The sequence below is a fragment of the Embiotoca jacksoni genome, unplaced genomic scaffold (genome assembly GCF_022577435.1).
Source record: "Embiotoca jacksoni isolate LCO1_2020_lvr unplaced genomic scaffold, fEmbJac1.0.p SCAF_7, whole genome shotgun sequence".
Lineage (NCBI taxonomy): Eukaryota > Metazoa > Chordata > Actinopteri > Embiotocidae > Embiotoca > Embiotoca jacksoni.
Window position 1 is genome coordinate 10,917,042 of NW_027185425.1, and position 23,212 is coordinate 10,940,253.

Below are 23,212 nucleotides of genomic sequence, written 5' to 3' on the forward strand. Positions count from 1 at the left end.
CCCCAATCTGGTCAATGACTATTTCAATACTGAAAATCTGGCAAATGAAACATCTACTGTGTCTTCCATCGTTTAGTTCTTGTATTTCATCCATCTACTCATGCGTGCCCGAAAACTCAGGCACTCTCTTGGCACTCACACATTATTAATTTCTAGACAGCTGGTAAATTCTCTGAAGTCTACTTGTTGTCCCAGTCACGTCTTGTACTCCAACAGTTTATGTGCCGCTACCTTACCGGGCTTTCACATTTACCACAAGACATCGGTGACTGACAGGAAGCCAGTCATTTCAAATGGCAGCTTGTGGCATGGGAAGACATCGGTTTCAGCTGCACACGACGACAGGGCAAAAAAACAGAGGCAACAAAGAAAGCTGAGTAATATTTAACTTTATGCAAATTTACAACTAAACAGTCAGACAGTGCTTGTCGGTCAGCCTCACAAGAAATTAATAAACAACTATGATTCAACTTTTTTCTCACTAAAATAAATGAATATATGAGACTATACTTGTTGGCAAACTCACATGCAAAGAACCACCACTTATCCTTGCTGCATTTAGTCAAGGTTATATAAGTACTGTATGTATTATGGCTATTGAATAGAATTACCTTGGCACTCTGAAGTGCAGCTTTGTGGTCATTGTCTATATTATCAGACACTGAAAAAAAAAAACGTAACTGACATTTCTATTTGGCAAAAAAAAAGAGTTGTTTTGATCAAATGATGATCACAAGCTGAAGAGCCAACAAAACAATTTGACTCCCCTTTGATGCTATCTACATTATGTAGCCTGATTAATTTAGCAAGCTTGACAGTATAACAGAGCATAACAGAACCTCATGCCAAAAGTGTGGGAGTCCTGAGAGACTCAATTTAAAAGGCTATTTAATAATGCACAAATGTGTGGCTTGTACCCTATTATGGATGGTTTATTATCCTGCAAAGGAAGTCATAAAACCAAAGATCATCACTGGCGTAGGTTCAGTGTAATGAATAGCCACTGTACTGTATGGTCCATGCGACATATACTGAAATATATCAAAACAGACATTGTTTATAAATGAGTGATGACTTAATTCTTCCACAAAGGTTTGAGAATGAGAGAAAACGGAAAAAAGTTTCAGTTTTCTTTTTAACAATTGCAGTTATTTTGATTGATTAATGTGGAAAAATGTCTCAGTTGGTGGAAATTAAATAAACGGGTGAACAAAGCTCTGCTAATAACAGGTGTTAAAAAAAAAACAATACTAAACTGTAGAAGAAGAGCCAGATATGGCTCATAAGTTGACAAATGTCTTGGAAAGCCAGTCAAAATCTAGATAATTAATGGTCTCCTAGTTTAATAAAGGTCAGTAGACTGCAAAATCATTGGTCAGATGACGAGATAAATTGTATTGTCCTAACTGACACTAATTGTTGACAACTGATTTAAATCTTATTCGAAAAACATCATCCAATATGAATGTAGACTGCATGATGTTAAAATAAGGACAATACGTCTTCGGTAATGTACCAATATAAAAAAAAAAAAAGACTCCAGACACATGATACACTGTCAACAACTGGTCGATTAGATTATGTATGTATTTTAATTAGGAATTATGTGCCATTGAATAATTGAGTGCTTCTAATTAAAATATCAGTATTAGTTTAATTAAGAAAACACCCCTTTAGAGAGCTGGAATGGAAGTCATTAGTAAACTTACATATTTATCAGCTCACATTACTTCCAGGTATTCCCAACATTCTGGTTGAAATAGTGCACGAGTTACCGTGTGTGTAGAATGAAATAATTTAAACAGTATTACCAAATAGCATTAGATAAATAATGTAAGAAAACATAAATGTTTTTAAAAGCTTTTTGGAGGGTACAGTGATGCCATTAAGTTTGCTTTGACCCAGCTGTCACTAACCATCAAATAAAACTAGAGTTACATGACATTTCCAATCTAAATTTATAAACAATATTAATGTGACTCAGAATGTTGAGGTCACAGTGTGTGTCTGTTTCCTGTATTTCAGAACTCGCACAGGCACAGAGAGTATGAACAACAACAGCTCCATTTATCATATCTGTTTGTTGAACCAGTATCATGAAGAGGGTGGACAGGTGAGACAAGACCCACCCAAAGTTCAAAACACACAGGAAGTTTGTCACAGCCAATAAATTTAACTTGCAGCCAGAGTCAATAAATAATCACGGGGGTGGGGTGTGTGTGTGTGTGTGTGTGTGTGTGTGTGTGTGGGGGGGGGGGGGGGGGGGGGGGGGGGGGGGACTTTGTTGTGTCCGAATTGGATGATGGCCGTAGATCATGCAGTAATTACTGTTTTACTTGCTGATGACAACGTACTACGGGTAAAATACTTTTACATCTGGATAAATGGTTTCGTGAAAACTCAAAAATAATCCTGATTGGACAAGCAGCATCACCATTGTTGTTTATAATAACATGAACAAAAAAACTAGCATCATTTGCAGATAATCAGTCAGACATTCTTGGAAATTATGCCTTTGATTTCTCAAGTCCAGACTAGGTGAGTGTTACGTTATAATTTGAACATTTCTAAAAAAAAACAACAACAAAAAAAAAAACCCATAAGACTTTGAATTACTTTTATGACAGTGGGTAACAAAACTAATTTTGGACTAGTGTGGGTCTTTGTGTATTGTCTGTGAATGCACAATCATGTATGGGTTTGTGTGTGTGATTCATGTTAATCACTCTCCATAATTACCATTTTCTTGTTAATGGGTCTGACCTTTTAATCACCATTTTGCCCTGTATCCGTGTTCATGTGTTTAAACGTTTGCGCGCGCGTGTGTGTGTGTGTGTGTGTGTGTGTGTGTGTGTGTGTGTGTGTGTGTGTGTGTGTGTGTGTGTGTGTGTGTGAAAAAAGGAGAGACAAGGAAAGCAAAAGAGAGAGGGACAAAATGAGACAGCAGAGGTAATTTGGCTTAACTAGTGAGGCGATTGTAGCAATGCAGACCATAAATCTTCTTCACAGACATGCACGCACATACAAACCAATGCACGTGAATGCACAGTTACTCAGCACATAATTTCCTGTTATCTCTGATGAGCAGGAAATCCAAATCAACCAATAAGAGCAAAGAGGGCATCTTTCACTTTCTCCCTAATCCTATCTGTTGTTCTCTCGCTCTCCTCTTCACAGGAATCTTTAAAAAAAAAAAAAAAAGAGGTCAGCATTCTATTCAATTCTATTGTATTATAATGCTACCTTGTTTAATTAACTCTGTATGTCAATTGGACCTCAAAAGCCACTGGATTGTCCGAGAAAGGTTGATTATTGCAGCTGGCTGATTAGAAGTTATGCCTGTTGAACCAGGGGAACATGGTTCATTTCCTATGACGAGAGAATTGCTTTTCAGCAAGTGACCAGATATCAAGACGACTCATTTCATCTTGCAGTAACCCAAATCTTTTTTCCCTAACTGAACCAAACCAGATTTTCTTGCGTAGCACTACATCAGCGGTAGTTGCCTCACACATTCCCGATATAATTAAAGAAATCCCTTTCTGACCGTAGCCAGAACCCCACCCCCAACCCCCATCCCGTGGTTGACGGTGCAAGTCAAGAATAACACTTGTCCTACGGTAGTAAGTAATAAAGTAAAACGTCCAGCTGTAATATGGTTGGTGAGAGATGCAAAACAGGTTTGCATTGTCTGCATTATATTATTTCTTTATCATAATTATTATCTGATTAATAAATTGAGTTCACTGCAAATCATTGAAAACAGCAAGGGCAGAAACACTTTAAAAATGTCTCGTGTAAAATAACCAAAATGAAATATTGTACTCTAGGTAGCAGTAGTGTTGTACTAGTGTATGTGTTAGCACTGGCCTGTGCATGCCCTGCAAATGTTCCTTGACATTTTTTGAAGAACACAGCTGGCATTTGTAAGGCTTTTTTTTTAATGTTCCAGATGCAGAGCTTTCTTCACCAAAGTGGTCAAGGTTGTAATGTGCAGAGGTTGCTGTTTTAGTAAAAGAGCGTCAAGAAGTGGCTCTTGTGTCGCGCTTACCTTGGTTTCATGTTGGATATTCTTCATTCCAAGAATTCGTTCCACGTGCATGATCACATCCACAGAATCAAAAATGAAATAACGATTCTCACACAGTGTTCGTTGCTAATTTCAGTTGCTTACACAGAGAACAACTCGTGATCAAGAGAGGGAAGACTCATTCAAGGATGAAACACAGCAGTTAATTGGTATACTGTCAAACTATACACCGTGGTGTCTTTGTTCCTGTAGCTAACATACATTAAATTGGTTGTAATGTTGAAAAACATTTTCCTTTGAATGTTTGTGTCTCAGTGGTGGAGCTTTGCAATTTTATTGATTGACAGAGCATTTATGTCATTGAATATGCCACGGCAAATAATTAAACGTTTAATTGCAAGGTCTTCTTTTGTGGGAAGAAACACAATATTGCTTCACCTTAACAACACAGAATCTCTGTTTTGCTCAGGAGAATGGACTTTTTTTGTTGGGTGAACTTGTGGAATATCCGTCAAAACTTCAGGATCAGCCAAATCTCCCTCCGTGTTTATCATGTGAAAATCAAACAACATTTCAATAGACAGCTCTATCAAAATTCACAGTTCATTGAATATCTTAATAATAATTGAATTGCAGGGTTAGAAGAACAAGTCAAATCTGAATAGAGTCACAGACAGATGCTATTAGACTCCATTGACTGCCTGAGTCGTTTGAGTTTATCAAACGACAAGGGGAGTTTAATAGCTTATCTTAAATGAGTGAAGTTATTTACTTTCTGGTTATATAAAAGGAGGTCAATCAAATGATACAATAACTAAAGGTAAACCACAGTGGCAGAGATTGAATCTAGCCAATTTGTGTGCTACGGCAGGACAACGCCTTGCTCCGCTGCAACAGGAATACTTGAGATTCCAGCCAACACTAATATCATCATGTTTAAGTTTGATCAGACAAAGATTTATGTTGTTTTTAGACAGTATGTGCTGTTTAAAAAAAAGTATTCACGCCAAAGCATAAAATACGAGATGAAATTCTGTGGTTGTTTATTAAGTCTGTCTAGTCAATAATGTTTTATTGCACAGAGGAGTTTCTTTTCATGAAATCAGCTTTTTCAGAAGAAAAAGTTACAACCTAATTATAAGTCATTTTTTTGCTATTTTACTTTTTGATGGAGAATAAAGGATGAACACAAAATATTTGTCGTGGATGTGATATCATGTAGTTTTATAAAGTTTTAATTTGTTTTAAGAGCCTCCTGTCATTATATATTGACAGAAAAAGATATTTGGCAAGCTGTTTTTTGTTTTTTTTTTTTCTTTGAATGATCTCTGTGCAGCACTGACAAGTTGAACACTTAAAAAGTGGGGGAAAACAAGAAGAAGAAGAAAAACACACAATGACTGTTCTTACCTGGTTCTGAAGTTAGCAGGGTGCGGGTGTCCATCGTACAACGACAGGAAGTCATATTCTTCTTCAATGGCAAATGACAAGAACATGAGCTGGATTCTGCTGGCTTCCTCCCCAACAATGACCCAGGTGCAGTTTGCCCCGTTGGGGTAGCCATAGGGAAAGCCGGGTGATTCAATACTGCCGTTCCGGCCTTTGAGCGTACCCCCACATGTGTAGATGAAACCTGAGAGAGAAGAGAAACAATATTTGCTTAATTTCAGCCCAACTTTATTTATGAGGAAAAAACACGAAAGGGTGCCAAACTGCAATCATGACAGGATATAAAAAGAGAGACAGAGATTAAACAAAGGACAGAGAGAAACAAAAACATCTTCAGTGTTCAGTGTTTCAAGTAAAAATGTGACGATGACAGAATATTAAAATGACACATCCATATCTGTAAATGATCATTCTATTGTATATGTATTTTAAATGCATCTATGGGTGTTTCTCTGTCATTTACAATAGCATTAGTGTGTGACTGCCACTGTGTGACATGTGTGATAGTGAGCTTTGACAAAGAAGTGCACTCATACTTTATCAGAAACACACAATTACACAAACACACACACACACACCAATGAACTGCTCCGTATCTCTCCAAACCAAATGTGGTACTGCAAGTATTTTTTTTACTCAACTTTTTTTTAACAAAATATATCGCGCTGACCTACAATACCAGACCAAATTTGGTGGTCCACTATTCATCATTTCTCTTTGAGGTAACAGAACTGAATAGTAAAAAATATATATGTAATATATTGCTTTTCATCAATGAAGTAACAAGCCGCGAGTCAGCATGAACGATACTAAGTAGGTCATCTTAGTTTTGATATATCCTCGTCTTTGATGCTGATGTATGATTACATATTAATGGAATATATATGCAGCAGCTACAGCCAAACCTGTTGAAACAGGAACTTCTTGTGCTGTAGCTCCACATATCCGGAGTTTGTGGTGCTGCAGGAAACATTGTCTTTTCATCGCGTCCTCCCTCACTGCCAGGGCAAGGGGCAGGATCTGTTCCAGAGCTGCACCCCAGCAGCTGGTATTCACTGTCAGCATGGGGTGTTTGAACCTAGGTCCTCCAACTGACTGGGAACTCTGTTGCCACTGAGCTACCCTTCCCGCTGACTTAAAAGGTGAAATCAATAAGCGACCAGAGCATTCTCCGGGTATCACTCCGTACGCCTCGACAAGATCAAAAGCTGGCTATTCCTTTGTTTTTGTTCATCAATTTCTGACATGTCAAAAGGCACAATAGCAACAGGGTCTGTACCGGACAGCGTTAACAATGGCTTTGAACATGACATAGCAATTGATACCTGCTCTGCATATCCTTTTTTTTTTTTTTTGCTTATGAGATACAGTGTACATCCACACTCACTGTGTGCAATTCAAATGGATACCGACAGCGATGACACATGAATGTTAAGTGTAAACTCCTGCACGCATCATGCAGCGTCAAAGACTGCTAATGACTTCTTTAGGGAGGCACAAGATAAATACTACAATACCTTAATGAGCTTCTGTAGGCCCTTCATTATGGCTATGTGTATGTGGTAGCAGGATGGTTGGAGGAGGAGGAGACAAAGAGCAGGATTCCAAGAGAATATGACTTTGGTGGCCATCGAAGCAGTTATGAATGATGTTGTTGGTCAAGACGCTTCAGAGTGCAATATCAAAGCAAGGCCGCTTATTCAGAAAAGCTGTTTAAATCATGATTATTTTTGAAGGTTGTTTATGGTCTTAAGCCATACCTGAGTTATGTGCTTACAAAGGATTGAGTGTGTTAAGTTTCAAGTACTGTTTGCAGTATCTCCGTATAGAAAACGTAATCAGAAAGGTGAGCTTTCTGTGCCTCATGTTATCATAATAGTATAGTTTGTAGAATTTGTGTGATCTTTTGCACTTCCTTCCAGTGGGTGCTTGTAGTGATAAATTAGAAGTGAAGCTAATTCTGCTGCTGTACTTATCCTAAATCTCTCCGGGTTACACTGCCTGCTAAATGCCTAAAATGTAAAATGCAAATATAATTGATCTCCTTGGACTATACAGTTCACATCAGGATCATTATCTTCTCCTTTTGATCTTAATGATCCTTTTATATCAAACACACCACAGGTGCTGGATGAAAACCTTCACAGTGTCCAGGAGTCGGTCCAGAGTACTTTCTTTTTTTTCTCAGTGCTTTATTGATCCCCGATGGAGAAAGTCTTCACTTTTTCTGCTCCGTGGGGGGAGTCAGACTGCAGAGTAAGCTTACAGAAGAGAAACCCTTGGAGCTGTTAGGGATTCTTTCTGCTCAAAGACACTACAGCAGAGAGGAAACTTGCTGTTCTAAGTACTGGATCCTGTGTCTTTTTGCTGAGGAATGATGTTACAAAATGTTGTTATTTTTTTCATTCTCCTATAGAGTAGCCCTGCCTTTTTTTTTTTTATCTGTTTTATCACTCCACATAACCAGCATGTACTTCCACTCCTTATATTATTGTAAACAAAGACAAATAAATGTAAGAACGATGAAAGAAATAATAAAGCAGCTTTACAATAGATTGTAGTGGCACAGAAATGCACCTTTGGTGTATTATTTTAACTTTAAATAAAGGTGTTTATTTGAAAATTGCTCTTACAGTATGTTTAAAGTCCTTGAACTTGTAGGCCTTAATTGATCTCCTCTGAGTGCAAAGCTCAAATCAGGATGATCATCTCCCTGCCTTTCATGTTTATGAGCCTTGTTATTTATGATGGCAGCCAGGGCCACAGGGACAGCAGAGAGATCCCGCCGGACGCTTTTCAAACCAATTATCCAAGACAGAATCCCAACCAAAAAACTGTGTGTGTGTGTGTGTGTGTGTGTGTGTGTGTGTGTGTGTGTGTGTGTGTGTGTGTGTGTGTGTGTGTGTGTGTGTGTGTGTGTGTGTACACGTATATGTGTGTCCATGTGTTTGTCCAACCCTCATTTATTCAGACAATTCCAAGACCATCACAGTGGCGGATGTAATGACCAATGGCAGTCTGGGCTGCAATTAAGAGCTGGTATCTTTGTCCCTTCACAACCAATCAGAGATGAGATGTTCGGGCACCAGGAGGGACAAGCATAACCATACAAGGGGACAACAATGTGTACGGACAAACATACTGACTAAACCAACTTGGCACTAGCCGCCATGTTTATTTCTATAGGTACTTCAAAGGGAATAACAAAAGAAAACAACCTAATGATGAACTGCCATTTTGACCCAGTTCAGAAAGGGATCGTTCATATCTTTCCAAACAAGAATTACATTTAATGATCAAAGGGTGATTTGTGCTTCAAGGAGCCGCGGTTCACCTGAGAGAAACAAGTATTCACGCATCCAAAGAAAAAGGCAGACATGGTTGACAAACAATTATTTTTGTCTTTGTTTACTGAGCATTTTAATGATTCCAACTGCATGTTCTTAAACTGTTTTGGATATTTGTTGTATTTCTAATTTTTATTTTTTACATTTTGGTTGTTCAGTTATTTTGAGGTAATTTGTAAGTAGTAGTAAAACTCTTTAATACTCTTAGAAATGAACCCAACAATTTGTAGCCTGCAGTCCACACAGGAAAATATGACAAGGTTTGTTACAATTCTATCTGCACTTACAGATTTGAGGGTGTCTCACTCTAAATAATGTAACTTCATTAAATTGAAAAGCTGGGATACAAGGCGGGGTGAATAAAAAGCGAAATAGGGACAGAAGACAGAGATGGAGAGCAGAATAAACAGAGAGAAAAGGACAGATTTCCCCTTGTTCATCATTGAGCAAGAGCGAAAGGATGATTTAAAACTCATCACTCAGAGGGATGGAGGCGAGACACTGCAGGAGGGAGGTAAGAAGAGAAGAAGGAGAGAAGAACAGAGATGGAAAAAGATAGAAAGCAAGAAGAGAGAGGGAAGACGGAAGGAGGAGAGAGAAAAGCAAGGAGACAGGGGTAAAAGAGAGACTTCTAATTATGCTGACTACCAGACCGAAACCGACAGCCCCTCTACACACACACACACACACACACACACACACACACACACACACACACACACACACACACACACACACACACACACACACACACACACACAGACACAAAGAGCGCAGGGTCACAGAAAGACAGGCGCAGATGAACACACACACTCATAAACACACAAAGCTTTGCACAGACTCATATACACTCACAGGTACACCAAACAAATGCAGGCACATTCAGAAGGACACACACACACAAAACCATGCATTATTCTCACAGCTTATTGAATACGCTGGCCATTTAAACCTACCACTCAGTCTACGATTGGCTTTGTTCACAATTCTTAACCTCCTCACCTCGCTCCCTCGTTCTCTCGCACACACAGACACATCCAAGCGTGTCCGCATCAAAAAGCCTCCTCGCCGGTTAACAACAAACATAATCTTTACTGAAATCCTAAAGTAGCATCTCTGCCTTTCTCTATCTATTAAGCGTTAGAGTTCTTCAATCAATTCTGCCAAGACGTCATTGTAAGATCTGAGCATGTCTAACGAAGGTGAGAAGAAGCAGAGAGATGAATTTTGCAAAATTTGGAAAAAAAAACACAAGAAAAACAGTTGGGAAAATGGAGAGGAGCAGTTTTTGATATCATTTTTTGTCTTGAAAGTGGGTCACAATTTGAATCTATAAGCTCTGCCAATTCAATACCATAGCTGTCACCCTACATACACAATATGGCGAGATACATGCTTTAGCCATCAACAGGACATGTGTGTTTAAACATTTGGGTGGGAATTCATTTACAGCAAGGCCTTTTCCCCCTGACGACTTAAATTGAGATGCTAATTGGCAAACAGTAAAAGATTTGTGATTGGACTGGTTAACTCCCAGGTGTGAATATATGCACTGGTGCTAATGAGGAACAAGGTTTAGCAGGAAAAGAGCATGCGTGCTCAGCAAAACCTTCCCTGGATAAAAGAAGCTTAAAGACAAAGAAGAAAATCTGCTTCGTGAATTGAGTGGATTTAATGAACCCTGGTCTGTAATATAAGCTTGATCTCTTTCCTCAAAGCAATATCTCATCTTGAATGTCTTAGATAATACACTGCAGGACGAAAAAAAAAAAAACGAGCTTAACAAGTGGCTTACGTTGGCACTTGTCACTCACATTGTCAAGACAGTTGAGTTTCTACTGTACGACTTGTTAAGTTTTCAAAAAGTGCAGTCTGGTGTTTTACGACTTTAAAGAGCGCATCATCAAAAGCTTGGTGTAACCGCTGCTACTACACAATGAGACCTTTCTGAGGAGTTTCCATGGGCTTCCATTCGCAGACCAAAAACAAAAATCAAAGTGCACTGGAGGTTCTAAATTGCCAGCGGGGGTGAATGCGAGTGTCTGTCTGCGTCGGCCCTGTGATCTTCAGGATATTTTACAACCTGCATGAGGAATGTAATAAGTATTTTTGACTCCAGCAACATCAGCTGGAATCATACCACTATGTTGGTGCACCAGAGGGCTAAACACAAAGAGGTGGGTACATGATAACTTGTATGCCTTAGGGTGGAGGAGTGGTGCTGTCTTTACAACTTTTCACATTTTCACAATAAGCTCAGAGCGGTGTCTTTATCTCTGACGAGCCAACAAAATGGATTGCATCATATCTTCTCAAGGGTACCTGCACCCACACACCCATGTTCCCTTGGCCAGAAAGTTATTACGTGCTGACAGACTCTTCAAGCTTTTTAAAGAGAGATTAAAAAATTTGTATTAGGAATATGTTCTCATACCGAAACAATAAAACAGGTTTATTTCTATTGACTCCCAAAAGGAAATATAGGAATGTTTTCAGCGCCCTCTATTGTAAAATCATGTCCTCAACGCTGAATGAGAATTGGTGCCATCGAGAGGCGGACTGGGCCTTTATTTTGATGGCAATAATCATAAACTTGTGGGTGATTTTGTGAAACAATTGCAGTTTAGACACCAAAATGATTTGGATAAATTCAAGAAAAGATCGTGGTTCTGTCTTTTGTATGTTACATACAAAGCTGAAACACGTCTATGTTGACTTTTTGTTTCACACGGCACACAAACAGCAGTCTTCCTCCTCGCAAACTTTTGTCGCTCTTTCTACCTCATCACTTGACTCGCGCCAAAATTACAATGACCACTAGAGGTCGCACTACGTGTAAATATGGGTTGAACAAAGCTGCTTGTACAGACGACTGTGTTTTAGTTGAAAACGGTCTGTCATGAAGCTCGTGAAATAACATAAGCCAAAATGAATAAATTAATTAATAAAAATCTTCCATTACCATACCGTAAAACAATTTGACTTCACACATCCTGTAATAAGCTGGATGATTCTGGGAGGTGAAAGCAATTATTAAGCTTTTCATATTGCAAAGGGAACCTTATGATCAATACAGCCATTTTGACACATGTGGAGCTGACTGCCAAATGAAGAAACAGTGAAATGATCCTATTCTTCATTTGAATGGGACCTGCGGCACTCCCTCAAGGTTGCTGCGCGTCTCCATTTCCTACTTGGGGGACGAGCAATGTCTCCATACGAGACATATATCTGTGTGTGCGTGCACATAACCTGTAATATAAAATATTAGCAGACTATTATTATCAGCAGTATTGTGGTATTACAAAAGTCCATCTCTGAGAAAAATATGCCATAAATTATTTTCCATCTCTTTGGCTCACTCTTCTTCTTTGTGTTTGTCTGTGTTTCTTCCATTTCAATCCCTCTCTCTCTCTTCCTCTCTCCTTCTCTCTCTGGACCTCAGTGATATGAGATTCACTTAAAGGACTAGTTCGTCTAATCTCACTAACTCTCATTTATGATTAAAGAATGGCTTTCCCAATGGGGCAAACTGACCAATGAAATTGTTGCAGACAGACAAACCATCCAGTCAGTATTCAGATCACACCAGCACTCAAGCTCCACAGGGCACCATGAGATGTGTGTGTGTATTAGCACACATAAATGGTTGTATCTGTTCATTTTTCTCGAGGTGGTTTTGGATGAATAATAATAATAATCATAATAATAAAAAGAAGGAAATCCAGGGGAGTTGGAGGAAAGAGTGACGGAGAGGTAGACAAACACAAACCAAAAAAAAAAAGTGACCGAATGAAGAGTGGAGTGGCGGGGGCAGACAAAGAGAGAACGAGAGAACGAGAGAAGAAAGAGACAGCAAAGGCAAAAATGCAACAGAGAGAGACAGAGCGAGAGAGAGTAAGCATGTTTGAAATGTCCCATTGGTTCCTGCTGTCAGGAATGCTTGTCAGCCAAGAATTAGACTGCGCCATGCTGCCACTGACTGACAGTCAGCCTGCGGTCTAGACTATACCCTGGAGTGGTTGAGGCTAAATAAGGGAAATGCCTAGAGAGAGACACGGGGAGCACACCGGGCTGAAAATCAATTTATAACACTGTCAGTCAAAAGGCAGGAGGGGAAGATGGGATAGCGATAAGAAGGGAAGAAAAGAGAACAAAGATTTAGAACGAAGGACACACATAAAAGGAGAAGACAAAGACAAGATTTGAGAAAACAGTAAACACTTGGGACTGATGGCGAAAAGATGAGAACAGAGGGGACTCATGTTGTGTTGAGGGAATCAGAGAGGAAGAGGAAGGGAAGCGGTACAGAGCAGAGATGCACACAGACACATGTAATATAGCCACTGCAGGTTTTGAAGCCTCTTCAAATAATACAGAACTGTTGAGAAATAATCAGCCCACGCTAATTAAAGTTCGCAAAAATCATTGTCATCAAAACTAAATGCATCTGGACTCATCCCGGCTCCCAAAAAAAAGGACACGTGACTACAAACACACGTTTCCAATGTTGCTGCAGCTGAATGCTGTGACTGCATGACTTATTATTTGAAATATTAATGAGCTAGCCTGTAATCGCTTTTTATACAGAATGAGTGTCAGATTTTGATTGCTGCACAATTGTTAAAAAATTGCCGGCTGGAGTAATAATCTACTGTAATTAGAATAATTACTCACCTTCTTTAAAAAAATAAATAAATAAATAAATACAAATTAAAAAAATGAATACAGGGTTTGTAATAATTCATTACACAGCACAGTATCTAGTGGCTTTAAATCCAAGATATTAAAGAAGACATTTTAATTATATTCCGACTCGTCTCTGAACACAAACGGACACATTAAAATTGTATGAAAGTGTGAAGAACACAGCTTCAGTCTAGAGCAACAACTTCAACTAAAACAGAGGTGCACATTAAATCAAAACAGAAATTAGAATAAGACTCTACTGCTGTAAAACATTAAAGATTTACGAGGAAATGTGAGGCAAAGCACGTAAGAAGAAAGTATGATAGTGTCTCTACATGGGGGCATGTTGTTTGCTTTCACGTACAGATACATGGATTTGACATGATCCTATGGTTTTGAGTTTCATTTGGGTAAACGTCTTATTATTAGCTCTGGCTAACCATTAACACTTCACATACATGTGTCGTAGAGGTGTTTTGATGTAGCCTGCAGGGTCTGCCCTTCCATTAGTCTCCAGGTGTTTGCCAAATGGCTGTTTCCTCACTAGCCCATTTCGAGTTGACAAAGTCAGCAGTCCCATGAGGCTGTTGTTGTGTGGAGTTATGCTGAAGGCGGGAATTATTGGGTGAGATGTGAATTAAGCGAAAGCCTGAGTGTTGCTGTGGTGTTAGGGCTGTGGAAGAGCAGTGAAGTTGACTCTGACTGATCGGCGAGCGGAGGAAGACGAGACCGCGGCTGCCAGGGTTTACCACTGAGCCTTGTGGGGGAGTTGTGAGTTTAATTCTTCAACAAAATAAATGTGAGGGACCTTTGTAACCCGTTGGCATACACACCCCCGGTTTCCTCTTCGCTCTATAACTTCAAATCAGCTTGCTGCAGTATGTGGGCACCTATCGTAGTTTAAAAGCACAAAGGATAGTTACATCACATCCTTTGTGGTGGTAAAGTAAAGGCAGCACTTTGTAAAAGCTCTTACACAAAAAGGTGAAAGCAAAATGAGATTCTTGTTTACACAATAAAAAAATAAATAAATCAAAAGCTGACTGTCATGCTGAATATTTCTGCTTTTTTTTTTTTTAAGGTTTTAACAGTCAATTCAGACTTACTACAACCAACCAGTTACCTCAAGAAAACCTGTCGCATTATCTGAATGAAAACTGGACATATGAGGTCTGTAGAGCACAAATGTATTCAAATTAAATGTAAACCATCAGTATTCCATACTGCTGGTGACTTGTAGAAACATAGATTTACTGTTGAGGCCATTTAAAATTCTGAAGGGCTTTTATGCCCTCCAAGAAAATTACGTGTAAGTGCCATAAATAATACCACACCATCTCAATTCATTGTTACTTCCATCTTAATGCAATTCCACCTTAATGCTTTTTCATTTTAAACATGATTAGGTTTTCAAAGTCAAAAAGTGTATCCTCAGTTGACTTGTTCTTATAGTGTTCCTTCTGACACTCACGGTTAATGATGGTATGTTTCTAATGCTGTAGTCGGTATGGTCACAACTGCCTGACCGGGCTCTGGGTTTTATTATTTGAAGTACTTTAGTGAAGTATGACAATAAACTTTTTCTACTTCCTTCATTATATTTTACAACTTCAGTATCACAATATCACCCGAAGATCACGTACTAAAATATTGTTCACAACAGAAGTTACTAATTTAATTAGTGTAAGATGACACTTATTTTGTTTTGTGAGTAAAATTGGGAACTATATGATGGGGTGCACCATAGCTGGAGTCTTGATGTTGATTGGGATTGGGTGGAGTCATATGGTGAAAGGTCATGAGGTCATGTATCGCCATTTGCTGTCTGAGTTCGGTTGTTCGTGGGGTCATGGAGACGGACTTTAAAGGAAGTAGAGTTACACAGGAGGAAGATGTCCTCGCGGTCTTTTCTAAACCCGCGACCCAACAGCAGTTGTCTCACATAACAGTCTAACGTTAATTTGACGAGTTACCGGTGTTACATTAGCAATAATACAGCTATGACAGCTTTTTTTTATAGCCTTATTGCATATAGGATATAGTGTGTTCTGATACTACTGTTACCTTAGACTGAGCCCTTCGTATCTCTTCCCTGGAGCTCTCCATGTTTCTACAGTAGACCAGAACGAACAAACCAACACGGGGTCATGAGAGACCCATTTTTCTCAAGTTTTGCAGGCACAGTAGGTTATCGTACACTTGGAATGGGAGGGTAAAGGTATGGGGATTTAGTTGGTTGCAACCTGCAATGTGCTTTGAAAGCTGAGATGCCATCAGTCAAGGAATTATTTTCTTTCCAACAGCAAATAGAAAAAGAACGTCCTCTTTTCTTTGCTTCTCTTGTGTCTCTTTTAGTTTAGAAGCCCCTTAATTTTTGTTATAGACTCACTTCAGTTGCAAAACAAAAGTCTACAATAAGCTTCATTACTAACTGACATGTTAAATCATATCAGCACCAACGTCAACATTTAAAATCATAAATTAGTCAGGACTAGCAGCCACTCCAAATGAAAGGTTTATGCACCTCTCTGGCTACAACAACCTCTGGGGCTGAAAATGTGCCAGACTGTCCAAACTTCTATCTTATTCTATTCTATTCTATTCTATTCTATTCTATTCTATTCTATTCTATTCTATTCTATTCTAAACAAGACCTGTGTAGAACAGGTTCAAGGTTGAAACACTGGCATTATGTGAAATTACAATAATAAACCATAATATTTGCAGGTTAGGTTTCTAACAGCAGCATGCAGATTTTAACGGCAGGTGGCTAAATGGCAGCTTCGAGGACCTCTGGCATTGCACAACCACAGGGGCACAGAGGAGGTGGAGAGGAGCGGTGAGGACAGGAGGCAATGGGAATAAGCAGGCGCTCACTTTCACTAATAAATTTAAAAGTATCTGCTTTCTAAGAAAGTGGGTCAGAGAGAGCCGGCAAAGAATGTTAAGCAGAGGACATTTTTGGGTAAATACAATCTTTGCCTGTGAGTTTCTGAGCACTGAGGCAGAGAGAGAGGGAGACACAGAGTGATGAAAGACTTGGCTTTGCCATTGTCAAAATGTCTTCTGTATTTACATATTGAGAGTTAATCGTTGTGATTTGAAAAGATGAAAAAAAGAGCGAGAGAAAATCAGCAATAAAAATGATGTTATTGTCATGTCTGGAGTGTTTACTATTGATTGCATCAATAAGCTCATCATCCTCAACACACCTAATGAGCACTCAAATATATATATATAGACATAGAGGCATATAGAAAACACACATACAACTATGCATACATAAAAAGTGCACTGAGTGGCAGGTACAACACGGCATAATGGATTAATGAGACAGAGAGAAATGGGGAGACAGCTGCTGTCTTATAGGGTTACTATTGATTTGTGTCAGCTGAGTGTCATCATCTCCAATCTGACTAATGAAGTCCTACACACACACACACACACACACACACACACTTAGGGAATGTATAGCCTTCTCTCCCACTCCTCTTTCATATAGGTAAATTGCTGTAAGTCTGTTGCCTTAGAAACATAGGACTTAAATCCATCCAACCACTGCACTGGACCGCTAATCCAGTCCATGTTTCCTCCCACCTTCTTCGCCTTTTCTCCCGCTGTCGCTCTTTCTTTTGCTGACTGATGTTTTTTTGTTTTTTTTCTGGTTTCCTCGCTGCCTCTTTCTCACCCTCACTCCTCTTCCTGCCCTCTTTTGTTCTTCCTCTTTTTTCCTCCCTGCTTCTCCAGCACGCCCTTTTTCCTTCTTTATTCTCTACCATCGATTCTGTCTCTTTCCCTCCGTCATCCTCCATATAGCAACAGCTGGTGTTACCCGCATATTCCACTGAAGACGTGTCCGTCGCGACGCGACATTGTTCCGTCCTCTGGGCGGCTTCATATTCCACCGGTGGCGTGTCAGACGCGGAGCCCGTTTGGTCATGTTTCCTTGATTTCTGTGCCTCTATCGTTGGTAAACATTTCTTTTTCGTCCGCTTTGTGTCTATTTTTGTCATTTCCTACTTTGTGCTGCAGCCTACAGACAAAGTTAATTCAGCCTGCAGTGTTTTAGTCATTAAAAACATGAATCCTCATATTTATTGCGTAACTACTTCACAGACCGTGTCTGTAGCAGGAGGAGGATGCATTTCTTGTCTAAATGGCGGGGTAGATGATATAGTAGTAAAGTTTTTTTTATAACCAGGAGTTTTCACATGGGTGTTTTATTTTTTATATTTTCCCTGGAGTTTTATTTTGTTTTCTCGTCGAATTTCCTGCCCGGCAAATCTGCTCTATTCGAGATTGCCGCGGTCTCCGAGCGGCTTCCGTCAGCGAAAAACTCGCTGCCTATCTTTAGCAGAGCAGCGCGGGCTGGTGAGACGGACGCAACCGATGGGATATGAAGCATTGACTTTAATGACCGCGATTCGCTCTGGCAGTCGCGTCGGAGACGGAACCATTAGAAAATAGCCTTTACAGCCACATCCGGACGAGCTCACTAAGAGGGCAATTACAGCATTCACTTGCAGGATTCATATTTCATGTCTACTCGTCTCCAGAGACAGATGTGTTGCGCCTGCAAGGATAAATATTAGCCTGGCGATACCAGACTTAAATTCACTGCATGAATATATGGGTCTGGCACACTTTCCACAGTGAATCATTTCCTGTTGGGCGTAGACCTCGGGTTTATTTTGAAACCAATTCGGCATCGACCACCATGTGCACCAAAACTCTTCCACTGTTGCAACTATATTTAGAAAAAGAACGCTCGACTTTAACATCGTCACACTCAGGCACTGACACTAACCACAGCAAGGAAAACTGAAGCTGTGAGCAAGCTTCAGCAAGCAAGACCAAACCGGCAGGCTGAACGTTTTTCCCCATTTTAGTGATTTCCCTTCATGTTTTGGTTCCTATTCCTTACCACGCCGGCCGATGTTACTCAAACAAAACAAATACAGTTTTGTGTACTTTTGTGAACTAAAACCACACAGTTAACTATTAACAACCATTATGTTGGCCATTAAGTGGTCTTCCTGTGTCACCTACCAATCTATCAACGTTAATACAAATTGCTGTGTAAATGAGCGAGGTAAGGAGGAAAAAAAAGTGGAACTATGTGGCAGCCTAAACAATCTTAAACACGTTTCAGCCAATCAGAAACACAGGTGACAAACTACTATACATATATTTGAATACACAGGAAAAACAAAAAAAAACCTACTGCTTTTGAAATGACCTACTGTATAAAGCAGATCTGGTGCCTCTCTTTTGGCAGGTTTACATTGTTTATCAGTGCTTTACAAAACTCATATGACCACTACAAAAATAATTAATTCAATTTTTTTTCTCACACTATTATCATGCTGCTTTCCACCTTTAAAAAAAAAAAAAAAAAAAAAAAAAAAATCGGTCTGGGTTTGTTCGTAATTCGCACAACTGCATGAAACTCTCGTTAAGTAAACATTAACATACTTTGTTTTATGCATTTGAACAAACAGTGAGCGCCGTTGTTGTTTCTGCTGTGTCATATCATCTGCAATTGTGGTATATGAGATTATGAATTTATGAGAGAGCGTGTGCAGCTCTTTAAAATTCACAGCAAAGTGGGCCAGCTGTGGAAATGGATGTCATGGTAGGATTGCAGATAAAGCAATCAAAGCACCAAATGTTCCTTGTTCTTTTTCTTTATACTGTGGATTATTTTTTATTTTTTTTAATCTGTCATTTAGGCTTGTGTATCCTGAAAAAAAATCTGAATGCAGGAAGCCATTGCGATTCCTAATCGAGGGGGGGGGGGGTTCACTGACACTGATCAATCAGGAAATGATCAAACTAATGTTTAACAACCTAACAAGGATGTAAACCCAGGTCCTCATTCGGGCATTCAGGAGTGTACATTCTCATAAAGACAAATGTTCCCAGTGTAAAGCAGACTTTTTCTCTGCTACATAATTTGTCATTAAGATATTAAAAAATACCGTAAAGAGAAGGTAAAATATGGTAAAAAAAACAACAACAACAACAACAACCAAAAGGCTCACATTCATATGAGGAGGTATAGACACACAGCATTACACTTCTCTCACACAGATATCAAGTTGTACATTCACACACAGCCTTGTTCATTCTCAGAGAAAAAATGAATTCTATCCCCCCCCCCCCCCCTCCTTTTCATGTCCTCTTTTCTTTTTGTAATGTTCTAACTAAGGCTTAATGTTGGGGCTGGCAGTCCTACTTTAAACTCCTAGTGTTTTTCTTTTTACACACTCACACACACACTTCTCTCTCATTAGGCTGTGGTGAAACAAAGCAATGGAAAAGTGAAAAGAGTCTCAATTAGCAGTTCCGTAACCATCAGTTATAAAACAATCCTGCTTCTCTAAAGACTGAATCCAGTGAGACTATTCCACCAGAGATGATGAAGATTATCCTGAACAAGAATACATTTAAATATGTAACAATGAGATGTTTAAACTGTTTTAATTCCACATACAGCGAGTCAGAGAAGTCATTTAAGGGGCTGCAGTCTGTTGTATGGTCACTGAATGCTAAGGCTTAAACTCATTTGGTATGAGATAGCGACTTCAAGCAACACCATTTGGATTCACCCTGTCAACTCTCAACAGCAAAAGTGCATCACAAATGACTGCAAGAACTTCTTCACATGAATATTCAGTGAACACTTCCTGTCAAACTGAGAGCCTCTGAGTGCGGGCAAAAGGGGAAAACAAACCTTTGATATAGGAAGAGTTGAGGATTCAGGAAGTTAAGTCTCATTATGAGTAATCAAAAGAAATACTTAAAACAATGAAGTGACAGGGACCGCGCTACACAACATGGCGTTGCTCTGAGCGACAGTTCATCTGCTCCACTATTTTGTTTCTCTCGTTGAAATCTCCAGGGATGATCAGCTGTTCATGCATGAACTGCAAAGCCCCACCAGGGCAGCCTCGGGCAAACATGTGGTCCAGCACGTGATGATGTCATTGTCACGGGACCTTTTTACTGGTTAAAGACCAAAAAGAACATGACTTACTGTTTGATATCTGTCTACTCTTGTCAGGTTATTTGTATTGATAAAACCAGGCAGATATTTTTGTTGTTTGGTGTTTTGACGATAGAGGTTTACAGCTCTGCCTAACAAATAATGTCCAAGGTTTTCAGTCGGTTTGGGATCTTGTGATTGAAAATATGATGGCACATGATTAACTCATTTATCCACTTTCTTTCTTTTAATTTGAGACCCACTCACAGAGGGAAAAGTGGCTCTATGAGAACTAAACTTTTTTTTTAACCTTGCCTTTTCAGTCACTTTAGTGAGATGATTGGTCAGCCTAAACACAAAGGCAAAACCCTACTCGACAGATCACATTGAATTCAGGTAGTCTCTGCTGTCACACACACACACATTCCTCAGCTGACATTTTTAAGGTTGCCAGATTAGTAACGATGCAGCTCCTCTGTCTGCCAGAATGGATTAATGAAACACTTCAATACCAACCATGGCCATTCTGTCACACCGACCTAGATACAAACAGCAATCGAATTATTGTAATTATTGTGGGTATAATAATAATCGAATTAAACTATCAAACTAAGAATGGTCCGCTTCTATTACCGTTGTTAGGAAACTCTGCATTCTTATGATAAGTGACATAAAGGGCAAAAGTGAGCAAAATTAGCAACTCAAGGGAAGTGAGACAGCCCTGAAGCCAATTGTGTTTTTATTGTGTCCCAGCATACATACAATGATTAATGATGGGGCAAGGACAAAAAGTATGAATGCTCATCCTACTTTATGAATTCTATGGGATCTTTGTTACTGGCAGATGTATCCTGAAGCAATATGATATATTGTATATAAAGGCAACCAGTGGAGGCTGTTACTTTATTTATTTAAACTGAATAGGACTTCCTCATGTCATCCCAACACAGGAGTTGTAAACTACGACATACGGGACCGTCGCCACTTTAATGTAAACTTGAATGCAATTTAATAAAACAGCTCACCCCACAAAGATAATGAGTGAAAGCTGATGTTTATTCATGGTGTCAGTGGCACTCCAAATCACTGATAATAGTTCAAAACCTAAACAGCCAATGTCAACGCTTCCTCCTTCTAGATAAGTGATACTAAAATGCATTTAAGGCACAAGCTGGCCTTCCTTTGCCAGTAAGTGCTACCTATTTCTTTAGTCAGATGTTAAAGTCTGATGCAGCTATGGCAAGATGGACAATCTCTTTCAACCATTCTAAAACTTTTAGTCATACATTAAAAAGATGGAAGAGGAGGCATTTTGCCCCATTTTAGAATTAGTTAAGAAGCATCCTTCAACTTTTAAAGTGATCCAACGAAAGTTTAAAGTATTTTGCATAAAGATAAAAAAAATATATATATATATATACTGTGAATTGTTCCATTTTAACAGTGAGAGTGCACAGGGCATAGTGCTTAAACATAATGTTTAATGCATAGGTGGAAGTGCTAAAGTGTGTTAACTGTTATTTGAGCAGCCCACATGGAAAAGTGTTACCAAGACAAAAAACGATGGCACCCACAGGACCCTGTCCTCATCCTATACTTGATGAGCACATTGCGTACTTTTTCCAGCAGCACAGACCCATCCATCCATTATCTTTACCCTCTTTATCCTGAACAGGGTCACGGGGGGGCTGGAGCTTATCCCAGCTCACTTTTGGGTGAAGACAGGGTACATGCTGGACAGGTCACCAGTCTATCACAGGGCCAACACATAGAGACAGACAGAAACAAAGACCATTCACACTCTCATTCACACCTCAGGGCAATTTGTAGAATTACCAATTAACCTGAGATGCATGTTTTTGGACAGTGGGAGGAAGCCGGAGTACCCGGAGGGAACCCACACAGGCACAGGGAGAACATACAAACTCTGCACAGAAAGGCCCGGAATCAAACCCGGAACCTTTTCACTCAGAGGCGACAATGCTAACCACTGCACCACTGTGCCCCCCAGCACTGACCAGCAGGTGACTCATAAGTAACTGTCATGAGGCACAAGTGCAGGGGAAAGAAGATGCTTTCTTATGGGACCATCTCCTACTGAGGGAGGACGTAGGGAGTGTGTCACTCGCCACCGTTCACCCCATTTTTACTAGCAGTCTGGACATTTTTTAAACCAACAAATATGTAATCTTCAGTCAATTTAAAGGTCAAAACTAAATTCACATTGTACTTTTCTTTATTCTCTTTGACAGGATAGTCATTCTCAAGTCCAACTGGGTGACACTTGTTTTAGTTGGGTCATTGTAACTGTATAGGAAACCTTTGTGGGATCATGACATTTTGGCTTGAGATAAAATGACCAAATAAATTGTACTGTTCCTGTCTGTAGAGCGTGCACCTGCGACTTCCTCCCATATGTCAGTAAAATCACCACTGGTGCTGTCACAATGGCCGAGGAATTTTTTTCATTATTTACTGCCTGCGGAGCAGCTCCAGGATTCATCGGTGGGTGACGTCATCCTCAGTCTGTATCTATTGTTTAGCTTAAGGACACGCGAGTGTAAATTCACTGTAATAAAGTGCAATACTGCGTAATTAACAATGTTGACTGGTCCTTTTAGAGAGCTCCTTTTTACATCTGATTAAAAGTAAAGAAATTATTCAAGACAATTAAACACCGTTCTTTTTAACAAGCTATCAGTGAAGTAA

The 23,212-nt window shown here is 39.5% G+C and overlaps 1 protein-coding gene across 1 annotated transcript in view; it reads right to left on the bottom strand.

Annotated features, from left to right (window-relative positions):
• Nucleotides 1–23,212, bottom strand: part of LOC138214832 (CUB and sushi domain-containing protein 3-like) — a 337,499-nt gene that overhangs the window by 256,178 nt on the left and 58,109 nt on the right. The window contains 1 exon segment of the mRNA XM_069176654.1: nt 5,441–5,663. Coding sequence (XP_069032755.1) covers nt 5,441–5,663 — 223 coding nt within the window.